This window comes from Pipra filicauda, unplaced genomic scaffold (assembly GCF_003945595.2).
Source record: "Pipra filicauda isolate LSUMZ 115617 unplaced genomic scaffold, ASM394559v2 scaffold295_size919547_pilon, whole genome shotgun sequence".
NCBI lineage: Eukaryota > Metazoa > Chordata > Aves > Passeriformes > Pipridae > Pipra > Pipra filicauda.
In genome coordinates, this window is record NW_024104415.1 from 306700 (window position 1) to 326434 (window position 19735).

A 19735-nucleotide genomic window follows, 5' to 3' on the forward strand; every position below is an offset into this window, starting at 1 on the left:
TAGTGTTGAGACAATTTTAATTAAAATGTAGACTTAGCAGCACTGATACTGACAGGGGATGAGCTCTGTGGCAGCACAGGCAGGGACAATACTCCTTTGGAGGAGTCAAGCAGTGGTGGACACATCTCCAGAGGTGCCCATGGCAGCCTGCAGCCTGTTCTGCCCTTGTTCGGGGGGGGGATCCTGTTGTTCTATAGGATTAATCACATATTTGGTTACAACATTGCTTCAGGAAGACCTCAGAGCCCCTTCCAATATCTAAAGGGGCTCCAAGAGAGCCCCTTGTTTAGATTGGAAGAGACCTCTAAGATCACCATGTCCCACTCAGCATTGCCTGACAAGGAGTGACAGGACAAGGGGGAATGGCTTCCCACTGCCAGAGGGCAGGGCTAGATGGAACAGTGGGAAGGAATTCTTCCCTGTGAGGGTGGTGAGGCCCTGGCACAGGTTACCCAGAGAAGCTGTGACTGCCCCATTCCTGGAAGTGTCCAAGGCCAGCTTGGAGTAACCTGGTCTAGTGGAAGATGTCCCTGCCCATGGCAGGGGGTGGGACTGGATGGCTTTAAGGTCCCTTCCAACCCAAATCATTCCATGATTTGGTTATTCTATACCCCACCATCGCTCAGATAGGTAAATCATACTGGATTTTCCGTACGCACACAAGTACTATATATAATATCACCAAAAAAAATTCTCTCTTATCAATGGTAGTGATATATTTTGCTCAGAACTTCTGCTCAAATCTTCCATGATGAAAACATTCAGACAAAACCCGGCGTCTGAATAACATTAAAGACTGCGACAGAGATCAACAAAAGCCAGGAAATTCAAAGGTGACCTTTCCCCACACCATTATGTTTTTTTTTCCACCACGGTGCAAGCGAGAGCCTTAACTTTTGAATTTCCTGGCTTTTATTGCCTGGTGTTCCCAATCCGAACACTCGCTCCAGCCAGGTTGTTTTGGATATACACTGTGACCTTTCCATTAGGAGCAACGTTTTATGTGGTGTTAAATAAACGCTGCGTGGGTTCGTGTGTTTTTGTGGCATGAGGAAAACACTCATTCCCGGAGGTAAATTTTGCTCTTTTTGAGGGTAAATTTATACATCAATTTATACAATTTCTCCATTTTTTATTAGGCACGGCGACGACCTGATTGTCACACCTTTCGCCCAGGTGAGTTGGTGACGTATTGGCCTCTAAAATTGTTTTTAAAGCACTAAAGTGGAGAAGGTGATGCCTGTGGTTTTGTCTCCCTCAGGTGCTGGCCAGCCTAAGAAGCGTGAGGAACAACTTCACGCTCCTCACCAATTTACACGGCACCTCCAACAAGTAAGCCTGGCTTTTTAAGTTCCCTTTTTAAGTTCCCTTAAGTTCGCCCGGAGGAGGAGCCGTGGGGGCCGGGCGGGGGCCGGGGAACGCTATGCCTGAGGCTCCTCCATCGCCCCCGCCCGGCTCGCCCGACGCGGTTTGCGTGGACGCCAGGGGGCGCCATGTCCTCTCCCCTAGTGGCGTCCATCCCCTCGGCCCCTCATGGCGTCCGTCCCTCAGCCCCTCACAGTCCTCACCTCCTCCCCGAGCAGGGAGCGAAGTGTTTCGGCTTGTGTGCTCTGTCTGATGTGCACCTCCAGTCTTGGGTTCATTTTTAGGCCCCCCCTCACCGCAAAAAAAGACAATGAGGGGCTGGAGTATGTCCAGAGAAGGGAACGGAGCTGAGGAAGGGTCTGGAGCACCAGGAGTGGCTGAGGGAGCTGGAGGGGCTCAACCTGGAGGAAAGGAGGCTCAGGGGGGACCTTCTCACTCTCTACAACTCCCTGACAGGAGGGTGAAGCCAGGCGGGGGTTGGGCTCTGCTCCCAGGGAACAAGGGACAGGACAGGGGGAAACAGCCTCAAGGTGTGCCAGGAGAGGTTTATTTTAATATCAGGAAGAATTTCTTCACATAAAGTTTTGTCCAGCCCTGGCACAGCTGCCCACGGCAGTGGTGGAGTCCCTGTCCCTGGGGGAATTTAAAAGACGTGTGGATGTGGCTCTTGGGGACATGGTTTAATGGTGGCCTTGGCAATGCTAGGTGGGACCTGATGATCTTAGAGGTCTCTTCCAGCCTAAACAATTCCATGATCTTCCTCACTTTGCCACCTTGGCTGTCCCAAGTGTTCCACGGGTGCCCAGCTAAGAGCAGAGACATCATCGCTGTTCAGTCAAGCCATGGTCCTGCCCTGCATTTCCACCACTGATTCACAAGGGAGTTTTTCATGGCAGATGCCAAGGATGAAGACCCCATGCATAAGGCTGTGGGGACAGCAAGAATTTTCTGGCAGGGCAGGCAGCAGTGTCCTGCAGCTCGGCTCCACAGGGGCTGCCCGGGGAACTGGCCTGTGCCACCTACAGCCAGGGATGCCACATCGCTTCCTTTGCTCTGAGTGGGGAAGGTGATGGTCTCAGAGAAGAATGTTGGGTTTTGTACCTGCTGAACAGGAGAAACCAAACAAACCCTTTTTTATGCCTTTGTCCGGAACCACTGTTTCCCTCTGCCCTATTTATACTGAGCCAGTCATCATCATCTTCTGGCCTCTTTTGCCCCAAGAGAGCTGTTTTGCGTGAAACCAACATCATTCATTCCTGGCGATGTTGCCTGCACACCCACCCATCCCATTTATCCCACCCTGAGACTGGCAGGCACTGCTCACTCCAAGCATCCTGCTGGCTCCAGAAGCAAAGGATGAGGTGCAAAAATCCATTCCAGGGGAACACCACGGTCTTGCTTCACTGTTGCAGGTGTGAGTGGCATCACCTGGATGCCCTCTACGAGCTCTGCATTCTCCCTTCCAACTCAGTATTGTATTTTACATAAAGCCCAGCATTTTATCCAGGCTTTCCTCCTGTTGATTTCTGTTTGCAAATTTTGATGGGAAGGAACCACCGCATTCCAAGATGGAGGTTAATAGAAAAACAGATGGCTGAAATAGATTCCTTTTTTTTTTTCTTTAAGCTTTGCTTTTTTGAACAGCTCGAGCATTTCAGCAGTTCCTAATGAGGAATCTGAAATTGGACGGGGCCGGAAGGAAGTGAGGGCGTAACCTGTAGGACACACAGGCATCTTACAGTGTCCTTTTGAAAGCATTCCCAGATTTGATTGAGGTATAAAGTCGTTTGCCCAGCCAAAGTAAAAGTCGCTAAATGTTTAAACCATTATATGCCAAACATCCAAATCTGTGGCGGAATGTGCTTCCAGGCACTGAGGAGCTTCCCGCACAGTTTCCAAACAGCTCTGCTGGGTCACAGCCGTGCTGCCAGCTCATGATTTTATCATATGTCTCATGATATGTGATATTTTACTTAAACTTCTGCACTGGGGATCATGAGAATCTCAGCTTTTCTTTAACCCTTCCTCTCCCCTCTTTTTTCCTCCTCCTCCACCCATTCTGGCCTGAGAAAGAAAAAAGAGGATGCTGTCCCACATATTTGCTGGAAAATATGAATGTTAAGGGCTGGAGGAAAAAAAAACAACCAGCAGTCGTATTTTTTGGACTTTAACGTCAGGATTCTTAAGGCAGTTTCCTGATTGGAAAAGAGGAGAGTATGATTAATGGGTTTGGAGTGCTGGAGTTTGGCAGTTGTGGCCCAGGACATGGTCAGAAAGCATCCGGCGCCTGCTCTTCGTGCCCACCGGCAAGAGGGAAGGAGCGGGAAGGGGGAGCTGTGAACACTTGAGCGGAGTGATGGCCAGGAAGAGACGTTGCTGTCGAAAGCCACATCTCTGGGTCTCTGTTGCCTGCGCCCTGGTTGCCACAAAAACAGGATGGGCACGGCCATAAACTGGAGGATGCCGGGAGCAGTTGTTCCCTTTCCAGGCTTTGGAGCGGGGAATACCCTCCTGACTAGCAGTTCATGCCTCCCCGCCCCCCCAAAGGCATGTCTGTGCAGCTCAGGGTTTGGAGATACCTGGAGCACATCTCCCCCGATACTGGAAGCGCTGCAGCCGCGGCATCGTGTCCCTATTGGGGAGTTTCTGTTTTTGAGAGATTTCAAGATTTGCCTTTTCAAAGGCTCAGCAGAGGCAGGTCAGGGCAGATTTTCAGAGAATTGTGTGCCCTGTGCTGAACCCTTCGAAGAATCTGGGTCCTGCACATCCCTCCAGAACAGCCAAGCCTTTGAAATCCCAGGGAGCCTGCTGGTGGGAGCAGGTTGTGGAGGCCGGCCAGCCCCACGCTGCTGGTGGGTCCAGAGGCCGGGATCAAGGGTGGAACCAGAGATCTCACCTGGGCAGCAAGGCCTTCCTGGAGCACTTCTGAAGAACCCCCCGGAGCTACAATTGCAGCAGAATTGAGCCGCTCGCCTCCTTTGATTTTAGCTTCAAAGGAGAGCTGGCAAATAATGGATGTTCAGTTCAGTGGCTGACTCAAAAAATTGGGGTTAGGAGGCTGGCAAAGAGAGTGTGGGGAAATCTGGCTGCAGTTAAAATATATCTGAAACTTCTTAGGGAAGCAGAAGCCCAAAGTTTCATTTTTGGTCAGCCTGAAGTACTGCCTTCAGTCTAAACTGAAGTATCTTGATTTTGGTGTCAACTCTTTTTAACTCCTTTAAAAAAGAAGTCTCTGATGATGGTTTCAACTTGAAAAAGTAACAGCTTTATTTGGCAAATCTCACAGGGAACTATGTTGACATTTGGAGAGATACTGCACCTTTTTCCACTCAGACCCTCTTGGCTTGACTTGAACCAGTTTTTCAAATAGATTTTGGTCCTTCTGAAATCCAGGCTTTGCTGATGACATTTTTGCTCCCAGTGAAAAAAATGTCCTTCAGCTGTTTCAGAGCTTAACACTGGTGACTGCAGCATCTTTTTACTTCAGGAGCAATTCAAACGTTACCTGCAGGGTTTAAAGACACACTTCTGACCTTACCTACGGCATTGCCTTACAACAATTCGATATTACTTCAGGGTCCATTCCAGTCTCTGTAGGGAAAAGCTTTCTGGGAGAAGGCCTTGACCCTGGGGAAGCCACTGACCCTTTCAGCCACAGAGACAGGCCCTTGCTGACTTCCAGGTGTATTTTGAGCAGAAAGTGGCAAAGGCAGCATAGGATGATGGCACATTTCCAGCATGTGTGTGTGCCTAGCCAGGGGACATACATCTTTGGGTTTCCCTAACAGGTCTGCCCATAGTGCTCAACAAGTCATTGTAAAGTGTTTTGGGCTTCTTTGTGAGAGTGAAAAAAGGATTTTTAACAGGGAGAATAGACAGAACTGCCAGCAGGGTTTGGAATGATAAAAAAATACCTATTGACAGAGTATTCTCTATCTCTCGTAGGAGATCTCCAGCCACCAGTCAGCCACCTGTGTCCAGGGTTAACCTGCAAGGTACGTGTGGGACTTCGGGAATCACCTGCAAATCACCTGCCAAATGCAGACTACACATATTGCACAGTTTTACTCCCAGCTGCTTCTCTGCCCCCTCCCCTGGTGCAATTCTGGGCTCACAGAGCTTCTTCTGGGTTAATCCTGCAAAACCAATATGAGAGACTCGTCAGGTTCAAAATATTGTTAGTTTAATAGTTTGGTTTGGGGTTTATCCTTGTATATTAGCTTAGGAGATGAACATGATTTTGGTTTGATAGTCATGGCCACAGTGACTGCTGTTCTGAGTCCCTGTGTGCACAAGCCTGGACAAGCCCCAGCCTACAAGCCTTGAACAGGCTCAGACACAGCTGGTTTTTGGTTTGGGTTTTTTTTTATCCTGTTTATTTCAGTTTGTTTCCATGTGATCTGTGTAAAAATGGCAATCCCCAAAAACCTTTCTGAGGGGAAACTTCCTCTGCTTCCTCCTGGATGATCACGGGACTCCCGAAGGGGCTCAGCACCAAGGCAGGGTGGGGTGGGCAGCGGTGTGAGGGCTGCTCAGGCAGGGTGGAGTACTGAGAATGGGGAGCAGAAGTAGCTGCTGATGACTTAGGACAGGCTTCTTTATTTTAACATCTGGTTTAGCCATGCAGTGCTGAGGGTCTGAGGGACCCCACTCAGGATCAGAGCTGGCCCTTCTTGCGCTAATTCAAAGGTTGTTCCCACAAAGAAGGAGATAAGATTTGGACCAGTGCCCATCTGTAAGGTTTAATCTCAGCCTTTCCAATAATTATGTGCTTGGAGGGACTAATAAACCTTAATTTTTACAGCGTGTGAAGCCTGGATAACTATCATTTCCTCTCATGCTGTGTATTATTTATTCTCAGGGGACATGTAGAGTCCTGGAGACTTCCAGATTAGGTTCCACCAAACTTGTTAATGGGATGTGGAAACCTCTGATGCAGAAACAGAACTGGACAACATGATCTTAAACTTCTCCTTCACTCCCTGTCTGTGAACAGTGTGGAGTCAGAACTAGCAGGAATGCAATTCATCACCTTATTTGAAGTTGGTTTTAGCAGGACTTTGATTTTGTGCACATGTGAAAAAAAATAATGGAAAATTTCATAAGCTTTCCACAACTCTGTTTATATAAGTTACAGAATATAATAAAAGGGAGAGAATACCCTTCCAGGAATTTTTAGGTTAATTTTCTTAGCACTTTCTGTGGAAAAAAATTGCTTTCAAATTTTTTAACACTTTTGGGGTATTTTTCTACAGTATTTCCAACATGATGCTTGTTACTTCTTAGCTGACCCAAGCTTCTAATACTGAGAACACATGAAAGTTCCTTTGGGACTTGAAGGCTTGATACACATAATTTTAGAGCAAGTTTTCTGTTGCCCTGCAAAGGCTGGATTCCTGGGCCCTCAAGTAAGTGGGTTCTTAACCATCAATCTTAACTGCTTTTAGATGAAGTCTTTCCATGAAAGAAGAAAAAAAAAGGTCAGTTGTATCATTACAAACTAATTAAATTGTGGCACTTTGTAGGTAGGAAGAAGAAACATTTTTGAGATTGATGGGAAATTGTGTTATTTCCTACATGAAAGCAGTCAATGTTGACGTTATTAGCAATCATAACACTTTACTTTCGAAGGAAGTTTCCATTTAAATGCAGCAAGAACAGAGATTTTTAGAGATTTTTTTTTCAGTGTTTTCAGCTTTTTTTTCCCTTGATGGCTTCTGATTTGGAAATTATGAACAGAAGAAGAGATTTTCCTATCTGAACACTTCCAGTTCAGTGCCAATGGCTCCTGTGGCTGAAAGGATGCAGAGTTTTTCCTGAAAGTTTTGCAGAAGGAAGCAGTCGTGTTTTGATTGGGACCAGGCTGCGTTACATCCCTCTAGATAAAAGAATGTGTTTTGGAAAGAAATGGGTTTGTATTCTCTAGGTCGGTTAGTCGGCAAAGCTTGGAATTTTATTTTAGCTCTCTCATGTCCCACATTGATTCATGGATTTACCACAATGCATTGACATCACTGTGAGCACCTCATATATGTCTCCTTTTATTTGTCATTAGTGGAGTGATTTATATCCTGTTCTGAGAGGAGCAGAACTTGGGGTTTAAAGCAAACAAGCCTGCATTAATAAAATTACCCTGGAGGGAGACAAATTACATCCAGCATTTGCACTGCAAGGAATACATGCCAGCTGTTTGCTCCCGCTGGAATATTTCAGGATTTGTCCGTTGTTTCAAACCAAGAGCAGCCAAATATGTTGCTGGTGTTACATCACTGAGGACCCAGGCCCGTGGTGAAATAAATGAGCTGTGGAGAAATGAGGAAATTCTTTTTCTTTTATGCTTTCATTTTCTTGAAAGTGTGAAAATTTCTGGCCAGGTCTTTCATGGGACAAAGTGCCTTGAAAACCACTACTGGTGTCACTGTGAACTTCAGCGCTTTCTTAACCTTGTAACCACAGCCAGAGAAGGAAGAGGAATATATATTGAACATCCTGTGTTTTGTCCTTGGTATCAGCTGAAGTAAATCTGGCAGATTTTTCCTGTTATTTTGTTATAAGTGCAGATCACAGGAATGAGCAAAATGGCTTTTATGAATTAACCGAGAATCCATAACACGGAAATATGGAACTGTAGCTAAATCCTTAATTATCTGGTGAACTCCACACAAGAGGATAATGGGAATACTGTGGGGTGTAACATCACGGAGTGTAGCTGTGCAGGGCCAGGGTCATGAACGAGTGCTACAGAAGCAATCGTGCAAACACATCGTCACAGAAGTGGCTGTGACAATTTCTTTCTCCTGTTCCCCCTTTGTTTCTTTTAAATGCCACCTCTGCCACAGTTATGTTCATTGACCTTGAGGGGAGACCTCACTGCAGTTACAACTTCCTTGGGAGGGGAACAGGAGGGGCAGGCACTGATCTCTGCTCTGTGGGGACCAGTAACAGAGCCCAAGGGAATGGCCTGAAGTTGTGTCAGGGCAGCTTAGAAAAAGGTTCTTCCCCCAGAGGGTGGTCGGGCACTGAACAGGCTCCCCAGGGCAGTGGTCACAGCACCAAGGCTGCCAGAGCTCAAGGAGTGTTTGGATGATCCTCTGGAGCACGTGGTGTGACTCTTGAGGATGTTCCTGTGCAGGGCTGAGGGTTGGACTGGATGATCCTTGTGTGTCCCTTCCAACTCAGCATATTCTGTGATTCTGTGCTACCTTGGGCTCAGCAAATCCATCAGCACCTTCTCTTCTCGGTTCAGCTCTCCCCTCCCCTGGCATCACTGAAAGGTCTGCAGTTCCCATCCAGCGGATTCAACTAATAACATCTTTAACCAGCACAAGTCTGGCCATTCCTACTTAATTTTGTTCTTTCTTCCACATTTATTTACGTCACTGACCCATCTTTCCTCTGAATTAAATCATCTTTCACTGGCTGTCACCTTCAGTCTAAGACTCCCATTCTTCCAGCCTTTTTGGTACAAGCTTTTCCCCATCTGTTTTTTTCCCTTTGTTTTATTCCCAGGACTTTTTCGTATTTTACCCCGTTCTTTCTCTCAGCTCAGCACAGGATCGGTGCTGTTTCCTTGGCTTGACAGTGGTTGTGTAGCTGGTTTTCACCTGGACTAGTACAGGCTCCTCATGCTATCACCTCACCTTGGCCACTGAGGTACCTGAGCCCCCTCCTCCCTGTCACAGAGGTTGTGGAGAAAGCACTGTCCTAGTCATGATACAACTGGGACTGAGAAGCCTCTTGGATGACCAGGCACACGAGGGAGAGGTGGCACATAAGTGAGGGGTTGGCAGAGACTCTTCTCAGCAGCAGGCAGTGCCCCTTGGACACTCTCAGCACAGAGTAATTATAGTCTGTCCTCACAATTAATTATATACCCAGCAATATAATAAGCCCTGCACCCCCTGTTCAGTCTGAAGCATGGGGGGGTGTCGCATTTTTGGGATATGTCACACATGGGCTTTCCAGGGCTTACAGGATTAAAGCTTTGTTAAAATTCCTCTCTGGGGATGGGAGTAAAGGATTGATGTTTTTCTTGCTTGTGCCTTAGCCTCTGCTTTCCTGTACATCTGCACGTTTGTCTGCACTTCTCACATGCCTTTACACGACCTCAAAACTTGTACTCTTTCATTTTTCCTGTGGGTGTAAGATGTACACAGACTCGTGCACGAACATTTGTATAAAGCATAAACAAAGACTGGATAATGCTGGTGCTTGTGCTAATGAGACCCCCAACTTTTTGTAGGAGTTAGCAAGCTCCATGCATCAAAGTCAGCTCTAGGTTACAAATATCTATAAATCCCAGGTAATTAGTATGGAGCTGGTGCTCTTGCACCATCCTCCCTCTGCTTGGCGTGCAGAGAATGCTCTGGGCACACAAAATAGAGGATTCATTTTGAAATTCTGTTGTTCTGCTGTGAGTTTGGCTGAAGATTTGACCTTTTGATTTTGAGAGCGATTGTAAAAGTCAAGTAGATGTGGTGCTTTGCGCTTTTACAAGAGTGCAGAGGAACCACGTGTTACCAAGCAGCTGAGCTAAAGAGTAACTGGTTGTGTGCGCAACAAATTCGGTGGTGCTGTAGCCCTCCCATAAATATTATCACCCACAAATATTATTTTTAAGGGATGCAGTGCTAGGATGATGCAGATTATTCACAAACTAAACAAAACTGCGAAAGAAATCAGATAGATAATCAGATTAATGACGTGACTGAGTGAAATGAGGGCTGTTGAATGATGAAGTGATTCTTGCTGCTTGGGAGATTTTTAATCTCCCAAGCATTTCCAAGTGAACTTATCAAAGTTACCTACAGGAAAAGCTAGCGGAGCTGAGCCAGCGGGGGGAGTCCCGAGGCCCTTCCCGGCTCTCCAGGGGGAGTTCATTCCTGCCGAGAGTCCGTTTCGCGTGTTGCGCCCGCCTGCAAACACACACCCCCTGAAAGTTGGACTCATGCATCTTAGTAAGTATTTCAGTTATGCTATTGACGTCAATGCAGTCATTAAATAGATTGCCGGCCCTCCCATCAGCAAACCTGTGCCAAAGACCTAGAGGCAGACACATTTTAAAAGAGGAACATCAGGTTTTCTTTTAGCGTTTGGAGAGAATAAGAGAAGTTTCTTCTGAAGTCACTGTACTTTGCAATAAGGGTGGTTTTTTCCTTAATTTTCTAAGGCTCATTTTCTGTGAAGATAATTGCTGTGTTTTATTGAACACACGTTTGGTACGTTACTGTGCACAGAAACAGCTCCAAATGAGACTAAAGAGTAATTTTTGTGATCAGCTCTGGCTGAAAAATGACACTGGTTTTAGGTCTCCCAGCTAGATTTATTTATGTATTGAGTGACAGAAGGTATTCAGGCAAACCTGCTTAGCCTTTGGCTCCCGAAATTCTGCAAGGATTGATTTCATGACATCTATATAAGAAAATAGCCTTCATTTCTCCTCGGCAGGCTCTGAAGACATACAAGCTAATCATGACTCCATAGCAACGGATAAAAACTGTTTTCCCCTCCACCCCACCTGTGGATGTCACATGAAGATGCTACACGTGCTGCTGCCATCAAGAGCCTGTCACTCCCTGGGGCCCAGCTGCCATCTGTGGTGGGGCCAGCGGGTGCCAGCGGGACTCCCTGTGTGTGCTTCCACTGTCCTGCTGTATTCCTGAGGCAGGCTGGGCTCTCCTGGGCTGACCAGGACAGCCATTCATCCCCCGGGAGAGATACCTGCCTCCTGGAGCTGCCAGCCTGCCCAGTGCTGGAGGCAGCTCTGAGCTGTGCAGTTCCCCTTTCCCGGTGTCAGGAATGGCTCTGGACAGAGGTTCCAAAGGGGCTGCGAGCTGAGAACCTGAGGACACACATAGATGGCTTCCTCACCCAGGTGGAGGGGGCACCTTTCCTTTGACAAAAGGAGCAGGTATGTTGTAACAGCAGCAGCAACACATTTTGAAAGAACAGCCGAGGAGCCAAACCTCTGGGTTTTTTGTTGAGGTTGTCACTTCACTGATGATCCCACAGGATAAAGCCATAAAAACAGTCATTAGTTATTAACAGTGCTCTGTCTGATGGGTGGGTTCCTTTGGAATGACCCAGGCAGCTGCAGACCCAAGGTGGCAATGAAGAGACCTTCGGAGTGGCACCGTCCCGTTGTGTCCCCATATCCACTCTGCTCTTTAACACAGGTCAGGCCCTGGCAGCTCGGTGTTGCTTTGCTCACTCCCATCCCGTTGGATTGCGTCAGGCCTCTGCGGAGACAATGAGGCTTTGCCCTTGCTAATATCAGAGTCGATACAATCTGTGTTTCCTTTGTTTTCTGCACAGAATGAGAATAGTTGCTGTGGGTGAGATTTTGACAGCGCAGTCTTCAGCGCCCTGAATCAGTTCCATATGAGAATGAGAAATGTGTACTCAATCGGAGCGAAAAAACAACCCAAACCAAACAAAACCACCCAAACCAAACTTCTGGCAGGCAGAGTTAGTTTTTTAGGTCGCGGGGCACAGTCTGTGCATGCCTTAGTGATGAACAGGGTTCTTCATTGTCCCACTGCTTTGAGCCCCTTCAACTTCCGTGTCATCAGCACTTTCCAGCCGGGGGGAGCTGAAACAGACTCTCAAAAGCACCCACCAGCTTGTTCCCACTGCAGCTATATATAAGTTTCTCCTTCCTCCCCTGAGGTTGAGCTCAGTGCACCAGCACTGTGTCCCAGACACAGCTGGCCATGGGAGTGTGAGAGGCTGCGTCCACGTATCCATGCGGAGACATTCCCATGGTAACGCACCGCACAAATCCCAGAGCCATCAGCCTGTCCTTGAGTAGTCCCAATATCCAAAACTTTGTCCTCCTGCAGGATCTGATTCCAAGTGTAAATTGCTTTCTTGTTGTGTTTTAAAAAGTATTCATAAGGTTGTGTTTTGATTCTCAGCAGCCAAATCATTTGGTTTGTAAGTGGGCAGGAATTCCCAAATACTTTTTTTGTATTTATTAGTCTTGGTGGGAGCAGGGTTTGGTCCTAGTTTGGAGGGTCATGTATAGAGGGTAAAGCACTGATCCTGAAACACAGAACTGGAATTCTCTGCCCTCTGTAGGGACATTTTGCCCACCAAACTTGACTCTACAATTATAACAATTATAAAGATTAAAACTTTAAGAGCTTTCAAAATCAATATATAATTTGGTAGAATTAAAAGAGGGGCTCATGCACTTTTCCCTCTATTCCATATGGAATTGCATCCATCCTGATGTGGTTCAGACTCACCAATTGCCAAACAGTGTTACTGAACAGTGAAATATTGATTGTTTCGATGTTCAAATCACCCAGAAATGCTCTGGTTTTATTATCATTATCTTGTCATCTCCTGATTAGCTAAAAATGATTTCTATAGTCAAGCATGGTGTGCTAATTAATGCAACTATCAGGTCACTGTGCAACTGGTGGAGAATGTTGCACTAAGAGTTAACGAAACATTTTATTGTAATATTGTTTTCTCTAAGAAGTGACTGTGAGTGACAGCCTTAAGGATGGTATAATTGCAATAGTTTTTTTGGCAGAAGGGAGAGACAACTGTTAATTATTGGTGATTACTAATCAGACATACCAGTTTATTTAAAGTTCATTCAGTTCACTGGAAATATATATGATTATAAAGATTTAAATTTTTTAAGCAGTAGCCTTTAAAAAACATCTAAATATGCCTGTCCCTGTGGGATATATTTTCACATCTAAAGGTATCATTGATAGGCTTTGGTGTACATTTAAGGCACTTAATCATTTTAGGAATTCAGAATTTAAAAACAAAAGGGAAAAACCTCCAAAATCTCGCAGGATGTTGCTTTGACACTTAGTGTCTTTTGATTTTATGTTCAGTTCTGTGCCTGTGGAAGAATACTGATAAACCTCAGCCAGGAGCAGGATCAGACCCCAGGTCAGACACTGGGTTCTGGTGAACCAGGATCAGTGGCCATTATTCAGTACTAAGGAATTACATAGTCAAATTTCATTTTGAGGGAACTATGCATTTTAATGTAGATATTCTAGTATAAATATCCTACTTTTTAATGTAGACATTTCAATATAAATATCCTGCTGTCATAAATATACCTTTCCAAGAGGAAATTAATCATCTGTGCATACTAAACTCCTCTACCACACTTTCACACTTTTCAAAAGCTTTCTTAAACAGACGTTTTTGCCTTTTACCTGAAAGACTTCAAGTTCCAGGTGTTTGGAGCAAGGCTTTGAATCCAGCTTGCCAGGTCCCTTGGAGCATATTCCAGACACCCCAATGTTTTCATTTAAAGTGAGTTGGATCCAGTTAGACCTTTCATGCAGCCAGCATGTGTTAAGCTTAGCACTTAATACCAAAATGGCTCTAAAATGTCACATTTTACAAACAATGTATTTTACTTTAAATACCATATATTAGGTTGACAAAAGCGGGAGATGGGCAGAGCAATCACTGTGTTCTCTGAAAAGCCGGTGTTTTCTGAGAAGTGAAAAAGCCAGCCTGTCTTCCTGCTCCCCTTCACTCCCTCCCTGCCTCCTTCCCTCTCTGAGTTTCAGAGAATTGACTGAAATCGTGACCCTGCTGTTACTGACTCAAGTACAGGACGTTTGGATGCACACTGGGACAGCCTGAAAGGATGTGGGATATGTGTCTGCTCTGTGGGGACTGTCACCCACTGCACTGAGCACAGCGTGGGGTCAGTCCTGCCAGAAAAAATTCCAAGAAGTAAACATACACAAGTGCAGGATTTGCTGGAAATCAGCCTTACTGGCATCTGACAGCTGTGAAATGTTTTCTTCCCTTTCTTCCCAAAGATACTCTTGAAGAAGAGAAATCCAGATACAAGTTTCCAGTGTAACTGGAGTGTTTTCTGCTTTAGCAGTAATACTTTATGGGACATGGTCTCCATCCAGCTCCTAGTCAAATACTTGTGCTGGGCCTTCATCTGAATTCCAGTTCTTTGGGCAGGGTATTTCCCAAAATTCCTGTTACTGAAATGTCACGAACAGTTTGCAGCTTCCTGAGTTTCACTGTATTGCGTGAAACTTTGAAATATTTCCACTCCCTTCCAGTGGGAACATACTGTCCAGGTAAAAACCAAGGAGCTGTTACTCACACTCTATAGATCAGGAGAAGAAAGTGGAACCCAAGCAGAGATGCTGCTCACACCACATTTGTCAGCAGCAGCTGCTCCCTCCAAGCCACCCTTTGTAACACTTCCAAATGTGGTCGGCTCAGCTCACTGCTAGAATGGCTTTTAGAGCACGTTGCCTCAAGTGGCAAGTCGTGTGCTGCCTGAAATCAGATGTTTCACAGAAATTGTCTGAATTGCATTGAATTGCCTGCACATAACGAATGACAGTGTGAATGACAGTGCAGAGACCTTGGCCAAGGTTAACATGAGTTGCCTCTGTTGTGCTGGTAAATGTAAGAAATTCTGAAAGGTACCACAAAGCATAAAACTTGGAGCACAAAAAGCAACCCCTGGAATAATCCACTGCAGGCCAACCCATAGCTGACCTTCAGTGGGGAACATTTCCATTTCCATTTCCATGTCCATTTAATCTGATATTTGAACTGAGATTGTTAAGAAGGGGTGCCTTTAATGCTGACATTTTGATTTCCTTGAACTCGGATTGAGGTGCTTAAATAAATGTGTTTTGAGGGCTTTAATTAAATGTATTTTGAGAGTGAAAGGCTGTTCTTACCTCTGCTGGCTGTAACCATTTCAGGAGTGATTACACTTCCAAGTCTGCCTATCATTGCTGGGGTCAAGTTTATCCCCATTTGCCCCTTCAAGACACTTCTCCAGTGTGAACAGCCTGATTCAGGACTAAGAGCCCAGGTTAAGGAAAGGACAGGAAGTCATATATGACCTAGATTTCCAGCTTTAATCACCTTTTGGCTAAAATGATTCAGATACAGAAAGAACCCCACAAATACATTATTATCTGGTGTTCTATAATATCAATTTCTGATTATGGATAACCAGGAAATTAATCTGATGTTGTCCCTCTGGCAATATTGAGGAAATTATGGTCCAGTTCTGCCCCATGTCCCAAATACACCTTTTAAAAAGCTGGTAAGCAGGATGTGATGGCCTGAGCTTGCAGGTGACACAGAGGCGCAGTGTAGATCAGCACGTGGAAGGATTAATATGGAATATTAAAAGCTGTCAAAACAAATGATGCTGGTTTGTAGGATCCTGACATCTCCCTCTTCCTCCCCACCCTGTTCCCCGTGGGACTCACTGTGTGATTTTAAACAGATTATTCTAAAAGGCTGTACGTGCACTTTGGTAAACATAAAGCACAGTGAGTCACAGCACGAACAGCTGAAGTTGTGCTGAGGGGATTAATACAGATGATTAGCACAGGGGATGTTTTAGCTCTGCTGTCAGCTACTGCAGGCCTCAGGAGTTGGAGTTCTGTGACTCGAGGCTCACTGTGAGTGCCCAGAGCATGTGGACATACAAAAAGTGAATCCACGTGTCTTGGGGTGCTACCACAGAGCTCTCTGGTCACTGGCTTCACATGTGAAACATTCTGCATTTTCAAAAGAGGATCATGAATTAAGAAACAGCTTTTTTAATTGCCTGTGCTCTGAGATAATTCAAACTCTTTCTACTGGTTCTGCTCTCTGATCCGCAGTGAGCAATACTCTGACTTCCCACAGTGTCCTGCGGTGCAATCGCAGATCAGTCGATAGGGCTTACTCACAGTACCACTGCACAACAAAATATGTCAAAACAGGCCATTTTTTGCAACATGCTGCATTCTTGAGTGACTCTGCTCAGTGCAAATATCTCTGGGTTTCAGCTGTGGGATGACAGTCCCAGTCATTTCTTTGAGAGGCAAAATAAGGGCAGAAAGTTCAAATGAGGTGAATCAGTGAGGTTGACATTTACCCCTTGGGTACGTAAAATATCTATTGTAGGAAAACAGATTAAAATTCCAAACTAAATCAGTTTTTTAAGCTTCCATCCTAAAGGATAATGCTTTCAAGTAATTACATTTAGCCATGAAAAAACCACCATTTAATTATATTTTATAATTAATATAATTTAAATGACTGGCATGGTGGCTCAAAACATAAGGGATGACTCTATGTCCTGTCTCTCCATGTCTGCAGACACAAAGGGTGATAATGTATCTTAAAGAATTCCTATGGATTATGGTCGGGATGCTTCCAGGAACCACATTTTTAACTTTCATTTTGAAGAACTTCAGGAAATTAAATTGAGAGGAAATGTAGGACAATTTTGTGTTAAGTTGTGACGTTTTAACCTTCCCAGGAGCCAAGGAAGCTGATTTAAACAGGTCTGACATTCTACCAGTGTCCTGTTCTACATGACTGTGGTGACATGGGTGGCCTTGTTGTGACCCTTGTTTAACATTTCTGAATAATTTTCCTCATGAAGAGCTAAGGATTGTTAATAAACTTTGTCTTTCCATCTAATGCCAGTGGCCAAGTGGAGCTTTTCAGGTAGATCGGCATCATGCTTTGAACTTCCAGGATTCATCCCTGAGGTTCCTCTTCCATTTCCTACTCCAGTATTTGTTTCACCACAGGGGACTTTCACTCTTGACTGGCTATTTAGGCCATAAGTTTTATTATCTCCAAGGTAACCCCGTTCAAAACCTGATTTCATGGCTCCAGATAGGCATGTGGATGAAAGTAACACCTGGATTCCGGGGCAGATCCAAGCACAGAACTTCTTGCTTTTGGTTTGCAAAGCTCTTGTGAAGCAATGACACAGAGTACGCTTAGTGCTTTGCACCTTTCATGCTTTGAGGTTGTTTTTTCCTCTTGTTGAACTAAAGTCGTTGCTGTGGTCTGTCTGGAGAGTTCCTCCCGTGTCGCATGCCTGTTGTGAAAGTCAGCTCACGGTTTCGGAAGGAGGAGTTTTCTGTGCAGCAGCAGAGGTGCAGGCACGTGGTTTTGCACGGATATGTGCACAGAGAGAGCTCGAGGTGGGCACTGAGTGGCTCTGGGGGCTGACGTGGGCAGAGCCCCTGCACTGGCATCGCAGCCTAGCACGAGTAGCGCTGTGCAGGAGTGAGTCCTTGGATGGGCCGTGGATGAGCCAGCTCCAGAACCGGAAGCTGTCTAGCCACAACAGCACAGCATGGTGCCCCACCTAATTAAGCCTGTTGAAAGGCAGGGCTAATTAGTTTAGGTGGAGTGCCTTGTTAGCACAAGGATGTTGCTTCCAGGATTCAAGTTGGTTTCCCTGCACGTGGAAGCTCCCCAGCCCTCTCAGAGCCAGGCCGCATGTATGAAGGGAGATAATGCCTGGCGTGGCACAGGTAAATCCTAGGTGGATAGCTGGGTCATTTCATAATCATATCCTGCTTTTTCTGTGTCTTTCTCACACTCGTGCGTTCACATGCGTTCGAGAAGAAAACACTTCTACTCACACAATAAAATGTTCTTGCTGTGACCCAGCCTGGCCTTGCTTAGCTAGAGAAACAAAAACACAGTCCAGGCACCCCGTGATTGGCAGGAAATTGGGGTTGGGATTTACAATCCTTAGGCTCAGCTCTTACTTCCTTCTGTAGCCTGTCCAAGTGAATGGGCATCGCCATCCCAGCTCTCTGGGCTGTTCTCACTGCACTTTGAGGACCATGTTGAATAAAGTCATGATGGGGATTCATTTAAGTTAAAAATTCACCATGACCTTGAAAATTGTGATCTGTCTTCAGGAATGTGTTCAAAGCGTGTGTTTATTTCCTCACAAAACATCGTCTGACAAATCATTTTCAGTGTTCTCCTTGCAGATCTCTCATTTGCATGCACTGTCCATCTTCTACACTCTTTGTCAGACTCTTTGTAGGAGAGGAAGTCTCTTGCATTGTATTTTTCCTCCTGTCTTGTGATTAAGGCAAGAATCCTACAGGACAACAAGGAATCAAGCCTGGTCAGTAAAACAATAATGTGCCAAACCTTATGTTTGCTCCCTGAGAGAACGATGGAACTGAGGAATCTTTCCCGTTCATTTGACAGGCCAAGATTAGATTCTGCCCTTCTTGCCATTTCTGTTTCTCCCTCTCTGTGGACCAAGGAATTCCTACTATGCAGGCAAATCCCGTTCCCAGATTCCCCGGTGATATCGCTGCTAAGTGACATCTGACGAGATGCTTCCTGCATTTTGTTACTTCCATTTGGCACCATAAAAACACTGTCACTTACCCTTCTGATTTGTGGCAGCTCTGCTGCATTGTTCCCTGCACGTGGCTGCTGTGGGGGGAAGGACACTGGGAAACACTGGGAAACAGGGACTGCCTTGTGGTAAAACACTCCATCCCACCCTACAGGAGATGGTATCTCCAATCTAAATCCTTCCTCAGAACTTCTCCAGTTTTCCTCCTCGTTAGCATTTCAGATTAAACCTTTAGGCTTATCTCCAGATCAGAAATTACCTTTCTGGGAAGCTTCATTAGATTCTATCAGCCACCTTAAGGTGTTCTTAGTGTTTACACCTCATTTTTGCACCTCATTGTCATGCAAAAGGTGCAGTGTTAACTTTGCTTTGGGAATCTGCATCTTTCATCTCTGTACTGTAGAGTCTTCAAAGCTGATGTAGAATGTAATCAGACGCATGAAAACTCACAAAATAGATGTAAGAGTGCTTTTTTAGTTTTTATTAGCTGACTTTTTATTAGCTAGTCCTTTCCAAGTGTTTTTGATGCTCTATCTCAGTTGAAGAGAGATATTAGTATTATTTATTCCGTGGAAACAAGGATTCATGCTGCAACATCTTCTGTGTTCCACTGCAATGCCCACTGAAGCTCTCGTCCGAGCAACATTTGGGAAATCCAGTTCTTTGCAAGGCAATACTTGAGTAGCATCATCTCTCTGTTTTCTTTGCTCTTTTTCAGTCTGTTTTTAAGGTGTCTGTGGGGGTAGTTTTTAGCTGGGGTTATCTGACTGCTGGTTGCCTCTGCCATGTCATCCTCCTCTCCTAGAAGGAGAATCCCATGTCACTATCCTCTCATAGAAGGAGCTGTGCTGTTGGCACTCCTGGTACCAGGGAACACTGACCGCTGCCCTTGGAGGCCTGACTGTGCTGGGAAGTGCTGCCTGTGGGCAGCCACAGCCATTCCCACAAAGCCTGGCAAAACTGAGCGCCTTGTCCAGCTCTGGCAGTAATCAACCACAATCACCGTGTCCTGCACTAATTGCTGAGCAATTGCCTGGTTCCTGCTAACAGTCAGTGGGCTGCTCAGTGAGTTGCCAGCCTGTGGCAGTCCTCGGTGACCTGATTCTCATGACCTGGGTGGTGATTCACCCCAACCAGTGCTGGTGGGTACAGTCAGGACTTCTGCAGGTTTGTCCAGTTCTGCCTTAACTGGCTTCATCAGGGCTTGGC

At 45.7% G+C, this 19735-nt stretch overlaps 1 protein-coding gene across 4 annotated transcripts in view; it reads left to right on the top strand.

The window, feature by feature from the left end:
• Positions 1–19735, top strand: part of PDE4B (phosphodiesterase 4B) — a 197714-nt gene that overhangs the window by 137708 nt on the left and 40271 nt on the right. For 3 of the 4 annotated variants that reach the window (XM_027719023.2, XM_027719025.2, XM_027719024.2), the window contains 3 exons: positions 1140–1176; positions 1262–1332; positions 5311–5360. In XM_027719023.2, coding sequence (XP_027574824.1) covers positions 1140–1176; positions 1262–1332; positions 5311–5360 — 158 coding nt within the window. The remainder of the gene's footprint in view (positions 1–1139; positions 1177–1261; positions 1333–5310; positions 5361–19735) is intronic. The other variant, XM_027719029.2, reaches the window with a different exon arrangement.